Source organism: Lissotriton helveticus, chromosome 8 (assembly GCF_964261635.1).
Source record: "Lissotriton helveticus chromosome 8, aLisHel1.1, whole genome shotgun sequence".
Classification (NCBI taxonomy): Eukaryota; Metazoa; Chordata; class Amphibia; order Caudata; family Salamandridae; genus Lissotriton; species Lissotriton helveticus.
This window is the reverse complement of record NC_136069.1, coordinates 1,438,348,297-1,438,374,361: the sequence shown is the minus strand read 5'-3', so window position 1 is coordinate 1,438,374,361 and position 26,065 is coordinate 1,438,348,297. Positions and strand designations below refer to the sequence as shown.

General features: G+C 44.6%; 1 protein-coding gene across 4 annotated transcripts in view; it reads left to right on the top strand.

The window, feature by feature from the left end:
- The window catches only part of APP (amyloid beta precursor protein), a 493,123-nt gene that overhangs the window by 237,441 nt on the left and 229,617 nt on the right, over positions 1–26,065 (top strand). For all 4 annotated transcript variants that reach the window (XM_078658371.1, XM_078658373.1, XM_078658374.1 and 1 more), the window contains exon 4: positions 19,268–19,380. In XM_078658371.1, the coding sequence (XP_078514497.1) occupies positions 19,268–19,380 (113 nt within the window). The remainder of the gene's footprint in view (positions 1–19,267; positions 19,381–26,065) is intronic.

Sequence of the window (26,065 nt, the reverse complement as noted above, 5' to 3'; positions counted from 1 at the left end):
ATCTCGCCTATTTAATCCCTAACGGGATAGAATAGGTGAGACCTAAAAATAAATAAAATCAGCAGATTATAGATTGTGGCAGATGAGGCAAAGCCATTATTATGTGAAAAAATGCAGTGGACGCACAATTTCATAATTCTAGTGGCCCCGGTTATAGGACTCGCCTATGCTATGTATTTTTTAAGATCAGTGCTCTGTTTATTTATTTTATTTATTAAGGAGTTTTATATAGTGCTAGCCTGACCTGGGGTATCGGACGCTTCACAGCAGTTTTTGAGCAAGATTCATACAATAAAGCCGTATTCTACATATAGGTTCAGAAAGTCTGCGTGTGCTGATCAGCTTTGCGGTAGTACATGAGTCCTGAGATAACCTCATACAGTGCACGTTGTCCATATTTATAAATATGGATCCCTGCTTTTCTTTATCCTTGGATTGCACCCAGTCTACACACGTCTGGTATTTTATATTGGTATATTCTTATTCCCATACTAGTCTAGATACTATTAACCGCATGCGTGCGGGCGGAATTCCGCTCGCACGCTGAGATTTGCGGAACCGCATGTTACGTGACGAGCTGGGCTCGTCATGAGCGTACGAGGAGGCTACCTCATGACGAGCCCAGCTCGTCATGAGCGTGGAAGGGGTTAACCTATTTATGCATATAAAGGTCTGCTTCACCATTGCGTATGGCACTTTATTCTGAAGTGATTGCATCCATCTTTTGAGGCATTATGGGTGCAGAATATGCAAAATGTACTAGTATTAGTTTGAAATTTGTTTTCTTGGAGACTTTTGCCACTGTCTCCTATAAGTGCACTTTGCCCAGTGATCTTCTTGGCTGTTGTCATGACTCCGTACAGCATTGTGATCTGCTTCAGTTTTAGTAGAAAATGAACATATCTCAAAAATAATAAATGAACATGTGGACAAGCTAAATACAGTTATTGAATTAAAAATAATAAAATAAAAGGTGCTGATAATGAGTTCTGAATAGACTGCTGGGCATTTTGCTGACGTACATAGAAAAACATCTGATGCATTGCGCAACTATTTTGGTGGACCTAGTTCTGTGCGGTAATGGGAACTGGTGAGCAGGCGTGCAACGCCCATAGGGCTAAAAGGACTTCACTGGGTGCGACCAGTGCTAGGGCCAGCCCTGGCTGGGAGTGTTGGCACTCCCCTCCCTACACTGCCTCCCACCCCGAAGTTCGGGTCTAGTTGCGCCATTGCAGGTGAGGTCTTGTGAATAACAACATAAGTGCTCTCAATTCATTCATGATTGTGTGGATAGGGTAGCTGTTCTTGTTCTAGCAAATTGATGTTAATGTTAATTTAAGTACTGTGAAAGTAAGGTTCTTGAGACCATTTAGAAACTAAAATCAGCTAGATCTGAAAAAGAGGTTTCTTAAATCCTTATATGATTGTAATGTGGTTTTCGATAGCGAAAGGTTCTGGGAAATGTGCTTTAAAGCATAAAGCAAAATAAATTCAATGGGGAGTTAGATTGCTTTCCAGCAGTTTTTAAGCTGCAGACCTTCAGGAGATAAAATCATATGTTATGTAGACCTATCACACAATTAGTGTCAGTGCTGGAAGAGGTATTATGAACAAGAGCCAAGGCTTTGAGATGCTTTGAATAAACCGTGAAGAAACGTGTGCATCATATTGAAGGGTGGAGCTTTAGAATTACCTTGAGCCTGCGCCTGCCTAGGGGTTCTCCTGTGTTCGAGGCATGTGGGCTGCTAAATTCATATCTTAGCATTAGATCGCCGCCTAGTGTTGGGCTCAGATGATTGCACATTGTTGTCCTGGAAGAGTCTTCGAAGTATCCTGAGATAGGTGGCTCCTCCCCTGGACTACAGTGCGCATGGGCATCGGCTCCATCCCCAGATTGTTTTTTTCCGCCATTGGGTTCGGATGTGGTCTCGACGTCTTACTGTCGGAACCAAGTAAAACTACCTTTTAGCGGCCAAAAGGCCTCGATTTTCTTGCGTCGGTATTGTCTGCGCACGGTCTCGAGTCTTCCGTCTCTTGGAGCCGGAATAAGCGGAGTTTTCTTCGCTCTCTAAACTTTGAGGCCTTCTCATCGCGACACGACTGCAAGCCTTTACGGACATGGAGCGGAGCCCGTTTAAGTACTGCCCGCTCTGTGGGTCCAAGTACCCACACATCGATCTACACCCCGTGTGTAACAAGTGCCTTTCGCCGGACCACGACGACGGGAAGTGCAAGGCCTGTGCACAGTTCCGCTCCAAGAAAACTCTCAAGCTTCGGCGCGCGGTGCGCTTGGAAGCTAGGCAAGCGGCCCCGGATCCGGAGAACATCTTCGGCGACCAGGAAGAAGAGGTCCAGGGTCACCATCTACAAATCTCCCCATCACAGACGGAGGTCGAGGCGGATCCGGGAGACGACGACGGAGTCGCGGGTCAAGTCCTCGAATACGTCGAAGAGGTAGGAGACGACGATGAGATTTATGGGGCCGCGGCAGACAGCTCGGGGGACGAGCTCTGCCCTGAAGGTTACGAAGATGCCGACCGGGACACGGGATCGCCTGTCGGCCTTACCCAGGACCCGTTGCCGCAAGCCACAGCCCCGCCTTCAGGCCCGGCTACGGACTCACTTGCTGGGCACGCTGTTTCGAAACCGAAACTGAAACCATCGGGGTCGTCAACACCCAAAATGGCCGACCCGAAATCGAAACTGAAACCTAAGGACTCGAGTGTCCCTAAGATGGCTGCCGTGCCAGTGAAGAAATCGGTGCCCGTCACCCCATCGGCTCCGTCGACCTCCGGTCCGCAGAAGCCGAGGAAGTCTGTCGATTCCGATGCTCCAAAATCGAAACCGACGCCCGAGGAAGGGGCCTCCAAGAAAGATGGTTGGCACGGATCAGCGGCTACGGCGCCGTCCAAGCCCGCCAAGGTCGGCTCCAAAGAGGCTACGCACAAGAAGTCTGCGCCCCGGCCTCAAGAATCGGAGGTGCCGAAGACGGTTTCCGCGCCCAAAACGCACAAGGCCCACGAAGAAGTCGGATCCGAGGGACCGCTCAAAGCATCCTTGTCGGCGACGAAACCCACTGGCAGTGTACCGTCCCCCATTGCGGAGTCACTGCAGAGAATCAGGGAGAAAGCCTTTGCTCCATCGGCTCCGATGCCATCACCGCAGCCGCAAAAGGACACTCCGGCAAAGCCTTCTGGAAAACTCCTCTTTCTCTTGCCACCTAAGGAGGCGCCGAAAGCGTTTTCGACGAAATCGGCTCCGAAACAGGGTTCCTCGCTGGCTGACCCTCTTCCACGTCGTGTACTCGAATCGGAAGACGATTCAGAGCAGTTCATCGATGCTGCCACCGGCAAGCTGACACTCTATAAAAGGAAGATCACTTCTGAGCCGGTGGACTCCTACATCATCCCACTGAAGAAAATGAGGGTGCCCCTTGACGCCTCAGGCCTCACGGAACCGATCCAGCCTCCTCCAAGACGGAGCCCCACTCCCTCCCCAGAACACTCTGTGGGTGAGGGGTATGATGAGGATGAGCAGTACAATTTCCCTATCGATGAACCTGATGTACAACCGGATTCATACGATGACACTGGTGACCAGAACACCCAAGGTGTGGGCCAAGACCCGCAGACCTTTAATGCATGTGCATCCCCGACTGAGGACTCAGCAGGATTTCATGCACTAATTGAAAGGGCGGCGGCCAATCATGATGTGGACATGCATGCCGACCCGGTTGAGGAAGACTTCCTTTTCGACACCTTTGCAATATCTGAAAGGACAGTTAAAACACTTCCTATGCTGAAAGGTGTCCTCAAACATGCTGGGGACATTTTTAAGGAGCCTACGAGGGCGAGAGTGGTCAACCCTCGCATTGAAAAGAAGTACAGGCCTGCACCTGCGGACCCCGCCTACATCCGGGGACAATTGCCACTGGACTCTCTTGTGGTTGCCAATGCCAGGAAACGTGCCAACTCCCAGACAACGGGTGAAGCTCCTCCCCCGGATAAGGAGTCCAAAGTGCTGGAGGCAGGAGGCAAGAGAGTAGCTGCACAGGCAGCAAACTTTTGGCGCATCGCCAATACACAGGCGCTCCTGGCGCGTTACGATAGGGCGCACTACGACACCCTAGAACAGGTTATACAACACCTGCCCCCACAGTTCCAAGAAGGCACCAAAATGCTTATTGAGGAAGGAAAGCTAATATCAAACGCAGCCATCAAGTGTGCACTTGACGCTGCGGACACAGCTGCTAGGGCTATCAACACTAGCGTTATGCTGAGAAGACAAGCGTGGCTCCGCATCTCAGGGTTTAAGCAGGATATTCAGACAACAATTCTTAACCAGCCAGTCAATCCTGATAGTCTGTTTGGTCCGGATGTTGACACCACCCTAGAGAAAATAAAGAAAGACACAGAAACTGCTAAGTCTATGGGGGCCCTACAGTCCCAACAGTTTAGTGGCAGCAATTTTCGTCGCTCAGGTGCACGTGGCGTCACCAGAGGACAAATGGGTCAACAATCCCAGTTCTCCAAAGGTGGGGCGCAATCCTCGTTCACTAAACAGAACAAGGGAGGTTACAGGAATAACAGCAACAGAGGTCGCGGCAGAGGAAACAACAGCTCCCGCACCTCTACTCCAAGCAAACAGTGACTCTCTGTCACTGCCCCCCGACCACCTAACACCTGTCGGGGGGAGACTGCAGCAGTTCCTGCCCGTCTGGAGAAACATCACCACAGACAGGTGGGTGCGACAACTAGTCCAGTATGGTTATTGCCTAGAGTTGAAATCCACTCCACCCAACATCCCGCCAAGGCAAAGGCCTATGTCCGCAGAGCACTTGCACTTATTGCAGCAGGAAGTGGTGGCGATGCTGCAAAAAGGCGCAATCGAGCTCGTGCCGGTGGGGGAGGAAGGCACAGGGGTATATTCCCTGTACTTCCTTATTCCAAAGAAGGACGGTTCTCTCAGGCCCATTCTCGATCTACGTCCCCTCAACCTGTACATACTATCGGAACATTTCCACATGCTTACACTGCAGCAGATTCTTCCCTTGCTAAACCAGGGAGACTTCTTAGCAACCTTAGATCTCAAGGATGCTTATTTCCACATTCCACTACACCCGTCACACAGGAAATACCTCAGGTTCACTATTCAAGGCAGGCACTACCAGTTCAAAGTCCTACCCTTCGGAGTCACAACAGCCCCGAGGGTGTTCACCAAGTGTCTAGCGACAGTGGCGGCGCACCTCAGGAGGCAGAATATCCATGTCTACCCCTACCTAGACGACTGGCTCGTACAAGCCAAGTCAGAGCAACAGTGCGCCGCAGACATGTCGACTACAATTCGCCTGCTTCACGATCTGGGTTTCTCCCTGAACTACCCAAAATCGCATCTTCAGCCGGCACATGTCCGGCAGTTCCTGGGTGCTACGATCAACACCCTGACAGCCATGGCTCAGCCAAACCAAGTCAGAATCGACAGCATTCAGTCGCTGATCCAACGATTCAGACCACGACACTCCCTGCCAGCGAGAGTGTTCATGCAGTTGATAGGCATGATGGCCTCCTGCATCTTCATAGTCCCTCACGCACGGTTGCATATGCGCCCGCTCCAGGAGTGCTTAGCGAATCAGTGGACACAGGCTCGTGGGCAATTGACAGACCTAGTGTTGGTTACCAGTCGGGCATACGACTCTCTGCATTGGTGGACTCCACACAACCTTTGCAAGGGCCGACTGTTCCAAGAGCCTGTGCCGCAGATTGTCCTGACAACGGACGCATCTCTCCAGGGATGGGGAGCTCATGTGCTCACTTACACGGTGCAGGGACTATGGACGACGCAGCAACAGAAGATGCACATCAACTATCTGGAACTGATGGCAATCTTCATGGCGCTCAAGTCCTTCATTGTACATCTGAGCAACAAGGTCGTGCTAGTCCGGACGGACAACATGACCGCGATGTACTACATTCAAAAGCAGGGAGGCACCCACTCGCCACAGCTGTCTCATCTGGCTCAGAGCATGTGGAAGTGGGCCATTCAGAGGAACATTTTCCTCATGGCAGAACACCTCCCAGGAAAGGACAATCAGATGGCGGATCTGCTCAGCAGATACAGCCATCAGATGCACGAGTGGGAGATACACCCTTCTGTTCTCCACCCGTACTTCCAGCAGTGGGGTCATCCGGAGATAGACCTGTTTGCCACAAAGGAGAACGCAAAATGCCGACTCTTTGCCGCCAGGTTCCCTCACCCACAGTCGCAGGGGAATGCGATATGGATGAACTGGTCAGGCAAATTTGCGTACGCTTTTCCGCCAGCCCCTCTAATACCGCTGGTCGCAAGAAAGCTAAGGCAGCACTCCATGACTCTCATCCTGGTTGCTCCAACGTGGGCACGCCAGGCTTGGTACACCACGTTCCTCGAACTCTCAGTGGTGCCGCATCAAAGACTGCGCCTCACGCCCAGTCTTTTGACGCAGAACCATGGAGACATTCAGCATCCAGATCCACAACAGCTCAACCTGGCGATCTGGCTCCTGAAGTCCTAGAGTTTGGATACCTTAACCTACCTCCAGAATGCATGAGTATCATCAAGGAGGCGAGGAAACCAACTACTAGAGCATGCTATGCTGCTAAGTGGAAGCGTTTTGTCATCTACTGTACGTCCAATGACATCAACCCACTAGATGCATCTATCCCCAACATCATCTGCTATCTGTTACATCTCTACAAGTGCAATCTGGCGTACACTTCCATTAGGATACATCTATCAGCCATAGCGGCTTATCTTCAGAACAGGCAGCACCTCTCTGTCTTCAGAGTGCCCGCCATTAAAGCCTTCCTTGAAGGTCTGAAGAGAGTCATTCCCCCAAGGACACCACCAGCTCCGGTGTGGAACCTCAACGTCGTTCTCACCAGACTGATGGGACCACCATTTGAGCCACTGCACTCGTGTGAGCTCCAATTCCTTACGTGGAAAGTGGCCTTTCTTATAGCTATTACGTCTCTGAGGCGTGTCAGTGAGCTGCAAGCGCTCACAATACAAGAGCCATTCATTCAAATTCACCCAAATAGGGTAGTGCTACGCACTAACCCTAAATTCCTTCCTAAGGTGGTGTCACAGTTTCATCTAAATCAGACCATTGACTTACCAGCATTCTTTCAAAACCCGCAAACGGTGGCGGAAAGGATGCTCCATACCTTAGATGTACGAAGGGCGTTGATGTACTACATAGACAGGACACAACACTTTCGAAAGACAAAGCAACTCTTTGTTGCCTTCGCACCACAACACAAAGGCAACCCAATCTCCAAGGCAGGGATAGCCAGGTGGATTGTTAAGTGCATCCAGATATGTTATCAGAAAGCGAAGCGCACTTTAACAATACCCCCCAGGGCGCACTCCACACGCAAACTGGGGGCATCCATGGCTTTCCTGGGGAACATTCCTTTGGAGGACATTTGCAGAGCAGCCACGTGGGTCACACCACACACCTTCACAAAACACTACTGTGTTGATGTGCATTCCAAACAGCAAGCTGCTGTAGGACAGGCTGTTCTCAAAACACTTTTTCAGGTTTCTGCAGCTGGCACGGGCAACCGCCGCTGATGGAGGGACTGCTATGTATTCTATGCTAAGATATGAATTTAGCAGCCCACATGCCTCGAACTGAATATGCTACTTACCAGTATGCATCTGTTCTTGGCATGTAGGGCTGCTAACATTCATATCGCCCGCCCTCCTCCCCGGTGCCTGTCGCAGCTGCAGATATACTATTGTATTTATTCATTAGCATGGACATCCTTTACACTTTCACTCCATCTTCTGCCACAATGGCGAAAAACAATCTGGGGATGGAGCCGATGCCCATGCGCACTGTAGTCCAGGGGAGGAGCCACCTATCTCAGGATACTTCGAAGACTCTTCCAGGACAACAATGTGCAATCATCCGAGCCCAACACTAGGCGGCGATCTAATGCTAAGATATGAATGTTAGCAGCCCTACATGCCAAGAACAGATGCATACTGGTAAGTAGCATATTCAATCTACTACATGCCTCTACTCAAGTATCCCTGAGAAGCCCGTTCATTCGACGTTGTAAGTAAATGAACTCAGTTTGTTAGAGTAATCTCTGCACCTTGACCCTTTTTTGGTAAGACACTCCGCCCTGTTTAAACCTCCTTGTATCTCTCAGGATGGAGACACTCGTAGGGCTTGGCATTTGAATATGGTTCTGTCAGTACTGGATCAGCAGCCACCTGAGACCATGACATTACACTTATTGAGTGGGAGCCTACCTTTTAAGTGACTGTTAAATCCCCTTGATGGGTAAAGTTCAACATGCATGATCAGCTTAGAAACAATGCATACTGTTCTAAAATATACATTTCATAGAAAAGTATGTCTAATACATAGTCGTGTTAGACTTTTATTTTAAGCAGGAGATTTTGTTGGCAAATTTTTCATTCAATGTTTCCTTGTTCTTCCGTGGGTCCTCTGCTTTACCCGAAGAATGAGACTTTCACAGCCTCAATTTCCCTTTGGCGCTGCCTTCCATTCCAGAGTAATTTCTGTGTACTGTGAGCATAACCACCCTGAATATTCATTGAAATTTTAAGCCTAGTTTCTATAAAAATTAAGTATTAAAACATCCTCTGGAGTTATTCCACACACCTTCAGTAAAGCAGGTGCCTTGGATTCCGGCTCTGGTGTTGGTGCTCTATTTGGCCAGACTATCCTGTCAATCATGCTTAATATTTCTGACTGAAGCCTTCTCCAAAAGCTGCCCCAGACCCTTATTCTGTATGCTTAAGATTCTAACCCACATCTTAGAAGGCGTGATTTAGACTAAATTACTCATAGTAGTCACTTGTGTATTATACTCCATAGGCCCCTCCTTTCTTAAAGCAACATGCTTGCCATAAGCTCATTACATTTTAACATGATACAAAGAATTGCTCCCTGGCTTCCCTATTGTTTTTACCGTAGTGGGTTGTGCTTAAAGTCCCTTCTCCTAATGAAGATAGATCTCCTATGCATAAGCAAAGGAGGGGGTTGTGGATGATAGACTTAAGAGTAGGGGTACACATTTTCAACCAGTGACAGTTATGCAGTTATTTAGAATGTGCTTGTTTTAATGAGTAATATTATTGGCATATGTCCTTGCCTAACATTCTTACAGAATATAAATTCCCAAGAATCTTTTACGAAAACTGGACTAAGTCAGTAAATAAGATGCCCAAATAGACATTTTTACCATGTGCATTTCAAACTCTTTAAATACTCTTAAATAATTATTTACTAACGTTTTTGAAGGCCACTTCCTGCTGCCTCAAATATTTCAATATCAAAGCCCCTAAGCATTCAGGTTTTCATAAAGTATCTACTATTAAAAATTAACTTGCCAGTGGGCAAGTAGAATTTACTTTAAAAAATGTAATGAATCTTTTTGGTTCACACCAAGCAAATAATACTGAAACACTTCTTTCTTAATTTTATTTGTAATGATTGACTAAGTGTGACCTTCACTCTGTCACGGCAGCACTCTCTTGAATCTATCTCCTCCACATTTGAAAAAAGTTGTGCCAACTTAATATTTAGTCAGGCACCTAGTAACTTATTAAAACCGCTTTTAAGTTTGTGTACGTGCCTCAGCTCCCGAAGCCTGCAGTGAACACCCTGCTATTACCAAAACATCTGTAGAGCAACAAAACCCACCTAATCTCTTTATCCTCCTCCTCTACACTTGTATTAAAGACCATCCTCTTGTGAATTGTTTCCTGGCTTTTTTCAGATCAAAGGGAGATATTAGACTTGGGGCAGCACTAGGTACCTCGATCACAGTTGAGTTCAATATATCCTTAAAAAATTGATTGACGCCACGAGACAGCCAAGAAAGTAGTATAAGATTGTATTTGCGGTTAGGGTTACTTTGAGGTGATACTCTGTTTGACGTAGTGTGATACCATCCTTGATGACAAAGAAGTGTGATGAATTAAATCCCTACAAGCCGTCCACCTTATTCCAGTAACCGTAACACCTGTTACTTGTAGCGCTTACACCAGTGATTCTTAACCTGTAATCTGAATGCCCCTTGGGGTACGCGAGGCCTACTCTGGTGATGGGGGTCCGTGGCTAATTTAGAAGATTAAATACTATTAAAATAAATCAATTAAAGTGAAAGTATATACATGTAAAGATGCAAAATAGATTTGTTGAAGCCCCTTTCTATATTGGATTAACAAAACAGAATATTTCAATGCTTGTATATTTGTTTTAATATTTTTGTGCATTGCTTTGAGTTTCAAAATTCAGAAATTACTTATGCTGTGGGTTTCCGGCTTCCAGTAGTGACTCAGTGGGGTCCCTGGATTCCAGTAAAGAGTCATAGGGTGTCCACAGAAGTCAAAAGGTTAAGACCTTCTGGTTTATACAAGGCATCTATATAAAAAATGAAATAGTCCACTAATACCTCCTGTTCAGCAGCTCAGTTGCTCTTGAGTTAGGTTTTCACTCTACAAATAACTACTCATACATACTTGCTCAGTCCCTACCATTTTTATAGGTTAACCCTAAATTATCACAAGAACAAAACTAATATACAAACTTTTTTTTATTTGCAGCCTATATGATAATCATAGTTGACTTTTCTTAAAACTGTATCTTAGCTGCCGTTGAAAAGCCTTCAATCTTTCTGATTTTTTTTTTTTTTTAAATTGATTTTTTTTCCAGGCACATTTCTTTTTTACCAGACCTGCAATAATTTTAACCAACACACTCCAAAAATTTATTATTGTAGAATCTGTTTGTAAATTCATACAACAGACCAAACAAAAGCGGACATCTAATGGTTGTGTTATTGAGTAAGGCAAATATATTTCAATTGTTTTCCTTTAAAGAAAAGTCATTTCACAAACCTATTTTGATGTGGATCCTCTTTTCACAGTAATTGCTTGAAATCCCTGTAATAACTCAGTGAACAGTTCAGGGGAAGGAGACACTGTACTGAAGGGGCGTGCTGAAAAGCAAAAAAGCAGCTATTTGTTCTCTCAGAGGAGCTCAGCACCCCCACCCCTCTTGTGGCAGACCAATTGCCTGCAAGCCACAGGTGGTGCCCAAATTGCTAATGAGTGCACTGTTGATAACCTGTCTCTCTTCACTGCCCCCTGCACCCCCCTCTGGCCCCAGGTGCATGCATGGAGGCGTGCATGTATGTGCACCTGGGGTCTCTTCTTACTCATTCAACAGGATCTGTAGTCTTCGGCCGCCTGTTCCCTTGTGTGTTGTGCAGCTCTGGGGGCTGGTAGGCCCTTCCTCCCGTTGGCTAGTGAATGTGATTATTGTTCAAGAATTAAGCTAGTTTTTTCGTTCACCTTAACACTTAATTAAAATATAAATTTTTTTAGTTTCTCATTTACAGCCAACTGTTAGGTGATATCTGTCAAAAACCTATTGTGTAGAATACTGATACGTGTTTGGGTTTTGTGTCAGCCAATTGTGGTTTTCCGGTCTCTCTCTCATTTGCTTGATTTGTATTTGATGGCTTTTTCTCCTGTTTGTCCCGCCCCTGGAGCATAGCTTATTCACCTTCCTTTTGATTAGAGGACTTGTATCCTTCCACGGCTCAAATGAGGAAACTACTTTTTCCTTTTCCCGGAGCACTCCATTAAAGTGTGAATTCTCTTGTTTTCTTCCTGCTATGCTGCTTCACCCCTTACATCCCTGCCCCAGCCACTCTCCATTACTGTTGCCTTTTAAGCCTCCCAGATCTTCCAGAAGACAACAGTAACAGGTATATTTTCCAAGGATTGACTAAATAGACTTAAAAAATGTGTTTTTCTTTTCTTCTTTCTGTCACATCAGAGCCTAGGAATATGGCACACGCTGGCAGCATTTATGGCACTGGGGAGAGCCAGGCTGCTGCACTCAGCTGGTGTGCGTGACTGTAAATACATTTATTTTCTCCCAGAGGCCTGTTAACTGCCCCTCTTGAGCTACTGCATGGGACATTTGTGCCAATTCATGAGCATGTGAAAAATAAATGGCAAGAATTTTTGTTCAAATTCTGAGACCTCACAATCTCCATTACCTGCTGCTAATCCTCTATGGTTTTTTTAAGCTGAATGGCGTGCAATACACTTATTAAATTCTGTTCAAAGTTTCCTATGTGAAATTTGGAAAATAAACAGTGCCTTCTTAAAGATTAAACATACTGAATTCAGTATTCAGTTTCGAGGTACCTGAAGATAGGTGTTGCTTTTTCCACCAGTATTTTATTTTTTATCTTCTTCCAGCAAAGCTTGACAAAAAAGCATTGGCAACTCCATTAGTTTAGCATTATGAAGGTGCAATCTATTGGCTTTGCCTGCGCTTATTCCTTTATGCCTGCATTCTTTTTGCCCTCCCTAAATACTGTCACACCTCCCATCTCCTGCACCGCCTACACTGGCTGCCTATGAAACAGAGAATTCAGTTTAAAACTCTCTGTACTACCCATAAGATCCTACACGGCCAGGGCCCCCAGATACTGCAGGGACTCTGTACTTTCTATGTTCCAACACGAGCATTGCTCTCCGCAGATCTGCATTTGGCGTGCACCCCAAGGGTGTGTAGGAGCAGAGCGGGAGGCCGCTCGTTTAGGTCTTTGGCCCCTGCCCTATGGAATTCTATTCCACTCTAGGCGCGTAGCACACAAGATCATTGGTCTTTTCGAAAATAGATTAAAACCTGGCTGTTTGAATCTGTATAGCTAGGTGTATGCGCTTGCCGCGCTCCTGAAAGCAACTATACGAGTCTGTCCTTTTCTGCCTTGTCCCACCCTCCTGGTTTTTGTCCGCGAGCGCTGGGACGCCCTGTTGCTGGGGTAGCCATGCGCTATATAAGCACGCCTAACATAACATACCATATTTATGTTGTTGGGTCGAATTTGAGAATAAGGAGGTATGGCTTACCAGAAGCCATTTTTGGAAAACAAGGTAGTTGACAGTCACTTGAATTTCCATTACTTTGTCTTACAACTTGGTAATTTAAACAGCTTCTGAGACTTTGTATTTTATGACACAGTTATTCATGCAGGTGTCTTATTGCTATTAACCGTGTACATCAGAACGCACGGTTCTCCAAGTGAAGTAAGGTCCTGCTGTTAATTTTTCACTTTTGTGTAGAGCAAAACAGTAGGGAGTGAGCAAACATCTCCCTTGATTCTCAAAAGCATACTGGTATAATTCAGGAAACATCCCCAATAGTGCAAAAAACATTGGAACCTCCTGATCCCACACAGTATCCCTCATAGAGGAAAAGAACAAGTGTAGTGACCAAGATTTAAATCACTCAGTACCAAGACTCGCAACAGCGCAATCTCCAGTGAGCCACTTATTGCCTTTGCAGCAGGATGAAATCCCAAGGTCCGGAACATGCCGTTAAGCCCTGTAGTCTACTCTACACTTTGGGCCTCAGTGTGCATTGGACATCAGGTTGTGTCTCCCCTACACTATGGAATCTCTTCTGGCTGGTTGCACTCTAATTTAGCATATTCAGCTTGACTCTCAGCAGTCTCCGTCTCTTTTTGTATTCGATGGAGTAAAAAGGATGAGATGGTTAGAATATGTTAAATTATTCTTAGGCCAGGTAGGCCATCAGGAATATTACAATGATCCCCCACACCCTATGCAATGTGTCTAGAAAGGACCTAAAGTCTGGTTGTATGAGATGTTTGAGTGAAAAGAGAATCCTGATTGAAATGGATACATCCATGGTTCAATCCCTTCATCTCACTCTGGCCTTTGAGCACATCCAGCCATATATCCTGATGGTCACCAGCGACTACGATAGATTTTTGTTAACACGCTTCCGGCTAAATATAATATTCAGGTCGCTAAGTTTCCCAGAACTTAGTGACTGGTCCAGAACATTATGTAAATACCCGTGCGACGATCTTTCCGCACAATCCTCCATACACATTTTGTTTTTCTGCAAATTTTATCTTAGCCCTAGAAAAAGATGGATTGTACCAGTGCCTAAAAAACTAGGATTGAGGCAATGCCGCCCTGCATACCTGGCATTACAATTCCTGGATAGTGAATTTATAATTGCCTTGATTACTGCCTTTTTAAAAATTGTTTTGAGATTGTGATATGATACGATCGTGCTTAAAAAATGTTTTTCAATATTTTTAAATTGTATAAATTATGATCTGTGCTTTTATGGTAATCTTTATCAAGTATCCGAATAAAGTAATTTGAATTGTATTGCACATTCAATTCTGCATCATTCTCATCTGCTGTGGGAGAGCTCTACCCAGTATGTCTGCCTCTTATTTCTCTTCTCCTTCAACCAATTGTAATTTTTGCCTTTCTTTCATTTTCCTATGCCAACACTCCCAACAATGTATTGAAAGTCTCTCCTTTCCTCTTAACTCTTCCCATGCCTAACCTCACTTCTACTCTTCGGTCTGTGTGAATTACTCCTTCCCTCGCATACCATCTTCTGTCTCTTCTCTTTCTTTCAATAATCTTTCTATTCTTTCTTACTACATATTGTTGTCTCCCTTCTGTTACTCCCTTTGTTGTAGTTGCCTCATCTGCTTATCTTAACCTAGCTTTTATTCTTGATCTCTGCACAATTTCACTTAATATAGCTTCAAAGTTTCCTCTGTTTTGCTTCTTTTAACTTCTTTTTCCTGTACTCACTGGCTTCTCTTTCATATCTGTTAATAGTTTTGCCCTTCTCTTTTCTTCTTCATATCATTCACTGTATTACAGTGCTTGCTTCATCAGCTTGTCCTTACCAATGCCCATAGCTCCAAAATACCTTCCATCTTCCTAAGTCTAATTTAGACCAGGCTTCCTGCAATGCTACTACTTCTCCTTATTCTACCCCTTTGGGCCTCCCTGTCTCCTACTCCTTCTGTGCTCTTTCTTGGTTTACATTAGTCCCTCTAGTCTGCTTTGATGTCTAACCTATTACGCTTACCTCTCCTTTGCTCCCGTGTGTATGCGGTTGACCTTGCTTTATGCACGCTCCCACCTCCTCAGCACAGGGTGGAATCCCTGATGTATGCTACCTGTGACACTTCTGAAGCCAGTTCTTTTGTATGCATAGGCCACCTAGGTAATGACGCTTGACACCCCTAGAAGGGGCTCTAGTCATGAACCAAATGAAGCCATGATAACCATCTTCTCGACATCCATTGCTCTTCTATGTCCTACCAGTCTTTTTTCTAACTAGCACACCCTCCTGTTCTCCTAGCTGAATTTCTTTAAGCTCTGTTTAACTTGATTCAACTTATCTAAAATGTTTAATCATCCCTTTCATTGGTTCTTGTAACATGTGTATAAGAGGATGTATGTTTCAAAGATTAGGCTACGGTGCTCTCCAAGATTCCGCAACAGGACTTGGCCTTGTGATTGCGCTGAAGGTCCTGTTAATTGGTGATAACATTTCTCTGGTGGTCTAGTAGGGATAGGTATAGTTATAGGTTGAGGCTAATAGGAATCTAACCTTTGTTTATTTATCGAGCCTCCAAGGACTAGGATCTCTGGGTTCACCGGGTGGTCTAGTAGTGTACTCTTTACTTTGAAAGTGGTTCTGCATATTCATGTTGCTCAGTTATCCTCACAGCATCACCCTGTTGTGTGGGCATGACTAGTGGTCTATCAGTGATGGATATTTGAAATTTCATGTCCTCGAAAGTATGACAATGGCTCACCCTACCCCCTCCTGTGCCCTTGCTAATATCTCCAAGCTTAGACCACCACCAAACTATAGGCTGCAATCCAGCCTGGGAAACCCTGCCTGCCAAAAAATGTCACTGATGTTACAGTCAGGCATTGAGAACATTTGAGAAGAAAGTGAAATCTTAGCTGCTGGAAAAGTACATCTAGATGAACAACTGGTCTTTGTTTTTGCTGCATGTTTCTGTTTTTGGGATCTTGTACCTATTGCTTAGTCTGCCATTTCTGTGTTTTACATTGGGGAGATGTTGCCCTATGCTGCAACAAACCACCCAATAGTAAACATCAGAAAACTGACCTGACCAAATGGGACTTTGCAGTAACCTTTCAGACAACAGCTAAAATATCAGGGTGAACTAGAACGATAGTACATTCCAGCAAACTTATAGTTTGTGTTTGCAGTTTTATGGTCGTCACTATGTTAAGGCCATGCAAAGGAACTGTAGTGGTCGTGTTTAGACCCAAACCGTAGTGCCTTTCCTTTCAAGGAGTTTGAGAATCCCTCATTCTAGGCTATGAGCGCAACAGGCATTCATCCAAGATCTTGCATTCATTGGTTCTCTTTCCACAGCCCCTTGGCCAATAGACCTGCACTGTGTAGATGAAAGCATGAAGCGTATCATCCTAGTAGTTTCAAAAGAGAACTGTCCTAAGTCTCCAACTGCAGGTCTGTTGAAAGCACTTTTTACAACTGAAATGTTGCGATTTGAGCCTCCTAGGGTTACTGTAGGAAGAGTGGAAGGGCACATGTTAAGAAATAAAGACTCCAGACCAGGATATGAGTTCCGTCACGGATATCCAAATTTACTTCACAGATGGCATGTTAAGACGAGCAAGACCAGATGAGCGATGATCCAAACTGCCAGCCCTTACATATATATCTATCTTCCCACCCCAACTTGAATATATTCTTGCCTTCCAAGAGCAACAGGCTTGCTCCACAATGAAGGAATCTTCTGAAATAGGCACGAGCATTACATGTGCGTGTCATGCTCTTGTCTATCCCATACATTACAGTATAATACAAATATTAACAACGCTGCATGAGCGTCATATAATGTCTCGCTTACGCATGCAACACACCTTCCCCCTTTACATGTTTTTTAACGATAAAACATAGTTCTGGAATTTTTGGGGTGACCCTGTGACCTTACACACCTAGAAGCATCCTTGACAATGTCACCACCACTAGGAATAGTCGCCTCGTTAGCTCCTGTATTTTTAGCAAACTCCTGTTCCATCACATCCAAGACAACGTTGCTCCTAAGTTTATCAGAACATGCCTTCCTACCTTTAGTAAACTGTACCCTGTTGAGATTTCAGACACCACCTGTCTGTTCGCACAGCATTCCTGAAAACCTCACTGACTTGTGTGGGATCTGACCAACTAGCACAACCCTTACCATCCACTGTTCCTTTCTTGATTCAGACCATGTCACTAACCTTCACGACCTGCTTGCTCGCAGCACTATTCCTTCTCCTTAAATCGTGTCTCAATTCTAAATTTGTACTCCTCCACCCTGCGTCTAATCCCTTTAAAATCCACTTCAGCAGTTTCACCTACCGTGTTCTGTTTGTTCTTCAACCCCCAGGGTACTAGCCTTGCACTCTGTGTACACCCCCTCAATAATTCAAAAGGACTCACGGAAGTCACAGAATTAGGAGAAGTCCTATACGACAGCACAGATTGCAACACACTTCTCCAATTCAACCCTCCCTTCACAGATGGCTGAATAGCCTCTTTAACCACACGGTTGAGTCTCTCCACCTGACCATTTAATTCTGGATGAAACGCAGCAAATGACTTGTGTCACCCCATAGTTCTCCAAATAACTTTCCATATATTTACTAGCAGATTGGGGACCATTGTTCGTTACCACTATCTGGGGAATATCCTCTCTACAAAAAACGTAATCCAAAAACTCACTCATTTTCCGTATTAACTTCATGTACCATCTTAACCTCAGGCTATTTAGAGTAGTAATCCACCAACACAATACCAAATGCCTCCTGGCTAGGTAACATAGCAAATGGGCTAAAAATATGTAAACCTAATTTCCGCCATGGTGCTTCTGGAAACTCAATGGACTGCCAATCAGAAGACATTGCTTTAGCAGATTTATCACTAGAAGCATAATCTTCACACATACTTATCTGGTGTTAAACAAAAACATTTATCTCTGGCCACCAGAAATTTTCCATGGCCCGCCTTCTAGTGCTTGAAATTACCATGTGACTTTCATCGGCCATATCCATGATTATTTTCCTCAAATTAAAAGAAGGTAAAAACTTGTCCCCTAGCACTACAATACCATTTTCCACAGCCAATTTCTCCCGCATTTTGAAATAGCCCATCAATACTCCAGACAACTTCGTTTCCTCTGGCCAATCATGCAAAATACACAGTATCACCTCATCAAGTTAAACATCTTTCCCCATCTCCTCATACTATTTAGCTTCTTGAATCATAGTTTGCTTTACACCAACTCAATTAGTATCCCGTATTGTAAATGCTACCCCCTCAATCTTTCTCATCTGCCTCATTAGGATAATTCACTGGTACAGTAAACTGGACATGTAATCCGCAGTCACACTGATTTTCTCATGCACAAGCTCCAACTAATAGTGAAAACTCTGCAATCTAGAGGCTAATCTGGCCCACCTTGCAGACATAGCACGTCCACCACCAGGTGCCATCATACATACCAGTAGCTTGTGGTCTGTCTTATTGATGAACTTAGCATCCCACAGAAAAGTCCTAAAATGCTCTGCTCCCCACATACACAGGACAACAGCTCCCACTCTATCACAGCATAATTATTCTCCGCATCCCACAAAGCTCTTGTTGCATAAGCAACAATCTCCTCCTTACCATGAAACCACCCAATCCCAAACCACCCATGTCTCCCAATCCATGGGTGGTTCACCCGTTGCCAGGAGGAAGGAAGGAGGCGGCACAATCCCAAACATGGTGCTATGGCACCCTTAGTATGTCGCTGGATAAACTGCTACCTTAGTTCCATGCAAGCAGTCACTTGTGGGTGTTCTGAAAGTCGGATAACTGTATGGATTGCTCCTGGACTCTGTTAGAGGCAAATTAAGGCTTGACTACAAGGCACAGCTTGTAAAAATCAATCCTGAATCTGACAATCTATCTTGTAGCTGATGTAAAACATGTATAACCAGAGATTGTGATTGACTCAAATTTCTGATGTTGTAATGGACTGGTATGTATGTCATTTAGTGCTCAGAAGCTACTCTGCACTGCTTAACCACTCATCAAATAAACCTCACAAACTTATCGAGAGGTTTCCAAGTGATGTAGAAATAGACGTATAGCAACATGCATTGTTCAAGCTGTGTTTAGGGTGGTGCATGATTAATAATTCAGAAATTATCTCGCCAGGAGAAACCGATTTAGGCTAATAAAACTGCTCAAATTGCATACATCGTTCTATAAAGTAGCTGGTTTAATCTTGCTTTGCAAGTATATTTTTTATATCTCTAATGTCCATTTTTTTTGTCTTTTCAGTGGGCGAGTTTGTGAGCGATGCCCTGCTCGTACCTGATAAGTGCAAGTTTCTTCACCAGGAGAGAATGGATATATGTGAAACCCATCTGCACTGGCATACAGTTGCCAAAGAGGTATGGTGGCATTTTCTCTTGTTTTCACCTCCTACAATGCGGAGTTGAGAAGTTAACAGTAGGTGACACTTTTCAAAATTTCCATCTGTTGCATTGTTTTTAAGTGAGTTGCACTAAATAGGGTGGGCGTTCCAATACATGGTTTGTCAGGCTGTGGCATATGACTCAGAATGCACTTAACTAGTAAAGGCTAAAACATGTCTGGGGTTGCTTATGTTTCTGTGCAGAGGGTTCTTGGCTTAAGAATTAGGGCTGTACTGAGCATTTTAGGGAAGAAGACTGATTTGCATGGACTTGGTCCCTGTCCGTAATGTCATTGTGAGCAAAACTGTGATCAAAGTTATGAAGCTTAGAGTAATCACCAGTAGTTTGTAGAGGTGTGCGCAATTAGTATCATTTGCTTTCACATAATTACATGAAGTTTCTGCAAAATTATGCAAAATGCAAATCCATTATTAAGCACTATATTTTAGGGCAAATAGCCAAGAGGATGCATTATGTGCAAAAGGTGAAAAGAAAAAAATATCCCCCAAAAGCACCCCAAACAACTGCTGCCCATGTTCTGTTTTTTCCAGCATGTTCACAGTAGTGGTACATTTTTACCGTAAATGGCGTTTAAATCTGTGAAGAAGTGCAATGGTGTAAGTTCTGAAACTTGGTTTAACATGAAATTCCCGAAATTCTGTGAAATATGCTGGCGTAATTTAAAAAAAAATCCAGGCATTATGTTCAGTATGTAATAGTGGCAATGTAGGCTCAAGCTTGCATACCTCAGGAATGGATATTGACATATTTTTGCGAAGAGAAATTAAACCCCTTTAATGAAGTTAGAATGGCTCCATGAAAATGAAACGTTGTCGGCACAGGGGCGTAGCTAGAGCTTGTGGCGCCCGGGGCTATCCTTCAGATTGCCGCCCCCTTGGGTGGAGGGGTTCTGGAGAAAAAGAACGGCGAGCACAGGTAGGTCCGAGAGACACGTAGTATCACCGCTAATAGTTACCGGGATCATGCAAGTTACATGCACATACATGACACGGTCCAGGGCTAGACAGCCCCCGTCCACAAAATAGTGCCGCCTGGGGCGCACCGCCCCCACCTAAATACACCACTGAAGGAAAAGCAGAAAGAAACCCAAAACTTACATCTGTTCTACCGAGCCTGTTTGTGACATCTCACTCATAACCTCACAGTTTGTGCAGGACCCTAGTCCCCTGTCCCCTATCTGCCCCGTCCATGACCTCAGCAATGTCTGCAGACTGGTCCACCACACTGGGTTTGACCACGATTTCCCTGGCAGCACCTTCAGGATACTACAGGTGCGTCCTTTGCACCTGATCACTAGACTAACTTGAGTTCTGCATTTGGGGCAGTACCAGGCCAGATGAAGGGGAAGAGGGTTGGAAAGGGCAGATTTTAAAAGTGTGCCTTAAGGAGCCTTCTTCCACCTCCAAGGTAGGCCCAATAATTAATGATCCGCTGTCCATATTTAAACTGCCCAGCTCGAGCCTATGCGCAGCCCCAGCCATCTTTTCCAGGTATTACTTTCCATACACTATGTTCTTTGCTGGCATAATCTCGCAACCATACAATAGCAAATTACATTTTTTGCATCAATTGTCATGGTACTTGAAAGGACATATGCCCCAAAACTAGTTCGATTTTATTTAAAGCTCCAGCAATAGCTTTGGAGCGAACTTCCTGATGGTTTAACTATAAAGGAGGCCTAAATATCTATATTCTTTTACCATCTCCACTTCAACACCGCTTAACCACCACTTAAACATAATATATATGGCGAACAGAGGCCAGGATGCACCCCTGTCTGAGATCATTGAGAGTGCCCATCTTTTTGGACATGGCACCATTGCCCCCGAGTTCCATCATAGTCTACAAGCCCTGATGTAATTGAATTATCAACTTTATTAAGCCCACTGGACAATGCCATCTAAACATCTTTTCCCAGAGTACAACCCTGTTTATAGTGTCTAACTCTGTTGACCAATCGACATATGGCACAAAGGGGCAGTTTTCCTTTAAGAGTATATTTTCCATCCAAAGCAGTCATATAAAACAACCGTCCGTAGTCTAGTACCCTTTACGGAAACACATTTGGGCCTTGGGTAACATTTTGGCATCACTTAGCCAGTCTTCCAATAACCCCAGCAGATGCAAGCACTAGAAAAACCAATGGGACTTGCTTAATGTGCTTATCTCATTCAAATACAGGCAAGCACAAATGCTGTTTGCATGTGTTTGTCGACGAACACGGTCAGACCATTTGGCTTTGTCAATACAGTCAAATTTTAGCAACAATATACTGCTATCTGTATAGGATGTACGTGATAAACAGAAAGTGAAATACTCCATTGTGCATTCCAATGGAAAGGGTGGAATGATACACCAGAAGCCAAGAACAAGAGCTAAGAAATACTCCGAGGGTAGAGCCAAAGCTAACCAAGTATAGTTAAAAAAACGATTTAAAGGCAGCAGGCACCTTACAATTATCAACTACAAAAGGGCTTACTTATATTGAAAATTCACCAACATCACAAATGCTGCACTCAGTGTAGCATTTGTAGTCTGCGTCGTCTGAACATGAAGATTTGCAATTTTAATAATAAACCTCACCGAAATCTGAACCTTTCGCAGAAACCAAAAGGCGTGTGATGGTTGTGGCTGTTCCACTCCAAGGCTGACCTGGTCTGTATGTTTCGCGTGAAATCTGATGCCATTTGTTGTCTGGAGGTGCATGTTGCAGCATCTCTATGTGATTGTCACCATATTTGTGCCTGTGACCAGAAAACCATTACTACAATTAAAGATTCCCAAGAAGACACCTATATCCAAGTCCTCTTGCTATTCTGAGCTCCTAAAAGACCAGCAGTAAGAGGTAACAAATTAATTCACTCACATGGATTACGTTTTCCTTTTCTAACTTTATGCCAGTATCGAACCAAAACGAAGATAATCAGTTCAACAAGATGCAGCATCATCAGTTGCAATTACATGAGTCTCCACCTACACTAATCATGGTAAATGTTTTGTTAAAAACAGGTCAGAGCAAAGTATAACCACCTTCTTTAGAGCCACCGTCTTCTTAATTTGTGTGGCCTTCATAGCTGCATAATCCTTCCGTTTTTTTAAAAGGCTTTCAGGAACGGACGGCAACTTCTTCTCTTCTGTGCCCTTGACACTTGACATCAAAACACCCTCAAGAAAAAAAAAGGTTCTCCAGCTCGGGTCTTTATTGCCCTCTCGCTCCTTTCACACACACCCTAAATACTCCCCAGCTTTGACCTCGCGGTTCCGACGTTCTGCTTCCTGCAGTGATCCCACCCCCTCAGGGCAATGATTCAGATGGTAGGCAGGGCGTCCACGTGATGTGCGGTGCTGCAGCGCTTGCACGTCAAACGGCGGCCGTGCTGACCTGGCCTGTTGCGGCGGCCTTCATAATTTATTTGGGGACACTGACTGACATTAGTGTCAGTCAGTGTTCCCAAATAAATTATAGAGGTCCGCAACAGGCCAGGGCAGCACGGCCGCCGCCCTCTAAATAGTGCCGCCTGGGGCGGACCGCCCCCACCGCACCCCCCTAGCTACGCCACTGTGTCGGCAATTGTTCCGCAAGTTTCCTGTGTAGGGAGAGGGCCAAAGTTACGAGGAGATAACCTTCTGCTAGGTTGGCCAGGAATAGGACATGAACCTGTGACGTTCGCTCATCATTAACTTCTCCTCAGTGAAAGAAGATCTTGCATTGAATTCGTTAACAGAATCACCACTTGCCTGCTTATTTATTTATCTATTTATTCTGTGTTTTCTATAGCACGAACAAGACCCACAATTTGGGTGTCGGAGCACTTTCAATTCCACCACCTTCAAAATCAGCAGATATCTAATTCTTTAATGTCAAGTACAAAGTGTACGTATTCCAATAACATTGCCATATGCTTACCCTTACACAAATTAGATTACTGTAAAACGTGCCATATCATTAAATAAATTCAAAATAGAACCACTACTGAAGATCCTGGATATCCACACGTTCTAGTAATCCTAGTTTAATCAAATATACATGTGGATTGATCAAGGTGCTTGTCGATAGACAACATCCCTGTTGACAGTCGAGGGGACTAAATGTATCCAACCTAGCTGAATATAGCCAGTAGAGCCCAATCAATGCAAGTAACTGGTTTGTGCAATGACCAGTTTCTTTGTTCTGTGAATAGCAGGACTTTAACCCTGCTTACAGTAGCTTACTTGAACAGCTGAATGTAGAGGATCGATGGGTTGTCTGCAGTTCTCATGAAAGTCTAAGTATTCCCTGTTTGTTATAGGAGAAATTTACCCATCAGAAAGGACTCGGTCTCCTTTTTGAATCGTGGAGCGTAGGTGATTCTTCTAAAATTCGGGAGGAGCGACTTCCAAATCTTTGGTGCAGCTCCCGTGACTGCTCTCTGCTTACGGAAGAATGCTGGTTTCAGTAAAAAAATCTTCTAATCCCCTAGAAGATCTACTGCCTCCAGACTGCGTAATTTTCTGGGCCAGGTAACTTGGAGTTTTGTGGTATATCTTTAGCTGTATTCTTACCTCGTACGGTAGCCAGTTGACTGCTTTCAAACGTGGGGTGATGTGGTCACATTATGTTGATCCCGTTATAAGTCTAGCTGTTGCATTGGGACAAGATTTTAGGGGAGCTGTTCCTTGCTTCTCATCCACCTCACATCATTTTGATGATAGCATTTCAGCACAAAAGCAAGTTACTACATTTAAAAGCTTCTAACCGAAACCCTCTTTTCTTTTACTGATCATGTCTGCCTTCTTCTAGATAGTGATAGTTATACACTAAAATATGCTGTAATCTGACTAAAGCCATAAAAGCGTTTATAAAGAAGGCATACATTTAGGAAACTCAATTGGATTTGCTTGTTGACCCAGTCATTGACTCATTGTCATTTGTTTTTGTGCTGTATGCAGTCTGAACACACACTAATTGCTGATAGTGACTACTTTCTTTAAGGAAATTGTGACTATAGCGATATTATTGACGAATATTTCTGCCACCATTCTGTCAGATGCTGAGGCTTTGTGTCTTCTCTATGGAAGCCTTCTCCCAGGTATATTCGTAACATTGCCAAAGCACCCTTAGTTAAGCATCCCTTTAAATGTTTAGAATTGTGTTATATGAAACACCATAGTTCGAAGGTTGTATGCCTTTGAACTTGGATCCAGAGCTCACCTCTTTTGTCTGGCTTCAATGAATACCCCCCAAAAATCCAGTGTGGAAGGGAAAAATGACCCCTCCAAAAATTAGACTTCAAACCTTGCTGAGAATGCTGAAAAAAGTGGTTGCTCACAGACCAACACAAGGTTTGTCTTTGGTGCTTGGGTTCGAGACGTGCATCAGAAGGCAATTTAGGACCGCAAAGCTATCACCAAACACAGGAAGAATTCATAGGTGCATGACATTCGCTCCTGCTCCAAGTCTAGGGTGAAAGCCTGCTCCAGTGGGAAGTCGCCTTAATGGTCAAAGTCCTTAGGTACGTCTTACTCTGAGCTGAAGCATTGGAAAGCAAACCTGTCCAGACCTCATGCAGTCCCTTTCTGTTAAGAGAGGTCACAAGGGCTTAAAAGAGACAATCGAGGTCACTCCTGATTCCCAATTGAGGAGCCCAATCCAAAGTTTATTCTGTTGCACCCTAAGTTCCATGACCCATCGGTGACACAGAGGTATATTTTTGGCACTGTTTCAGCTCCTTCTGATGTGTACCCATGGATACTCCGGGACTCACAGTCCAGTTACTCCCAGTGAATCTATCCTCTGCAATATCTGAACCCATGGGCCCGTCAGAGGTTTAGCTCTGGCTCGCCAGCTACAGCTCTGTGACTTGCATCGGTCCTTCCTTTGAGGCCAGTGCCGACCATCGGAAGAGAATCTGGTATCCCACTCAGATGTCTGAACTTGAACTGATGTCTACTTTTCTACTGTCAAGCTTGTGCTTCCATTCCACCACAATGCACTTGATCCCTCAAAAAAAAGAGTCTGATCCCATGCTTCCTCTACCGCAGAGGTGAGCTCAGAAGCTCCAACATCTTTTTGGTTCTCACTATGACCAGAGTTTGCCACCATCTCGTATCACAATTGCGGCGATGGGGAGGATTTACCCCGTGCATCATGATGACACTACCATGTTGGTAAGATTTTCTGTTACAGCAGCAGGGTAGGGTTCTGCTCCCAATCTTGCTCCGTCTACACCTCCATATATGGAGATTGAGTGGTGGCAATTGACTGCATGTGATCTCCCACCTGAGGTTGTGGATGTCATCTTAGCTGCAAGGCGTCTGTCTAAAGTCTATTTTTGTAGAGCAGTGGGACAGATGTATGGCCTAGCATCTAGTCCACAAAACACACCCTTTAAAAGCTAAACTATTTGTTTCATTATTTTGTTGTCTTTGGTCAAGAAAGGCCTTTAGGTGGGCACCATTAAAGGTTCTGTGTCTGCCCTTAAGGCCCTTTTGTATTTGCCGGACCAACCATCCTTGTTTAAATCACTGTTGTGATGACGTTTGTTAAAGGTTTAACACACTATTCCCTCCTAAACCATTTGTGATGCTACAATGGGACCTTAAATTGTCCTTGAAATTTCTTATGTGGATTCTCTTCCTCACTGAGATTACCTAAACGTGT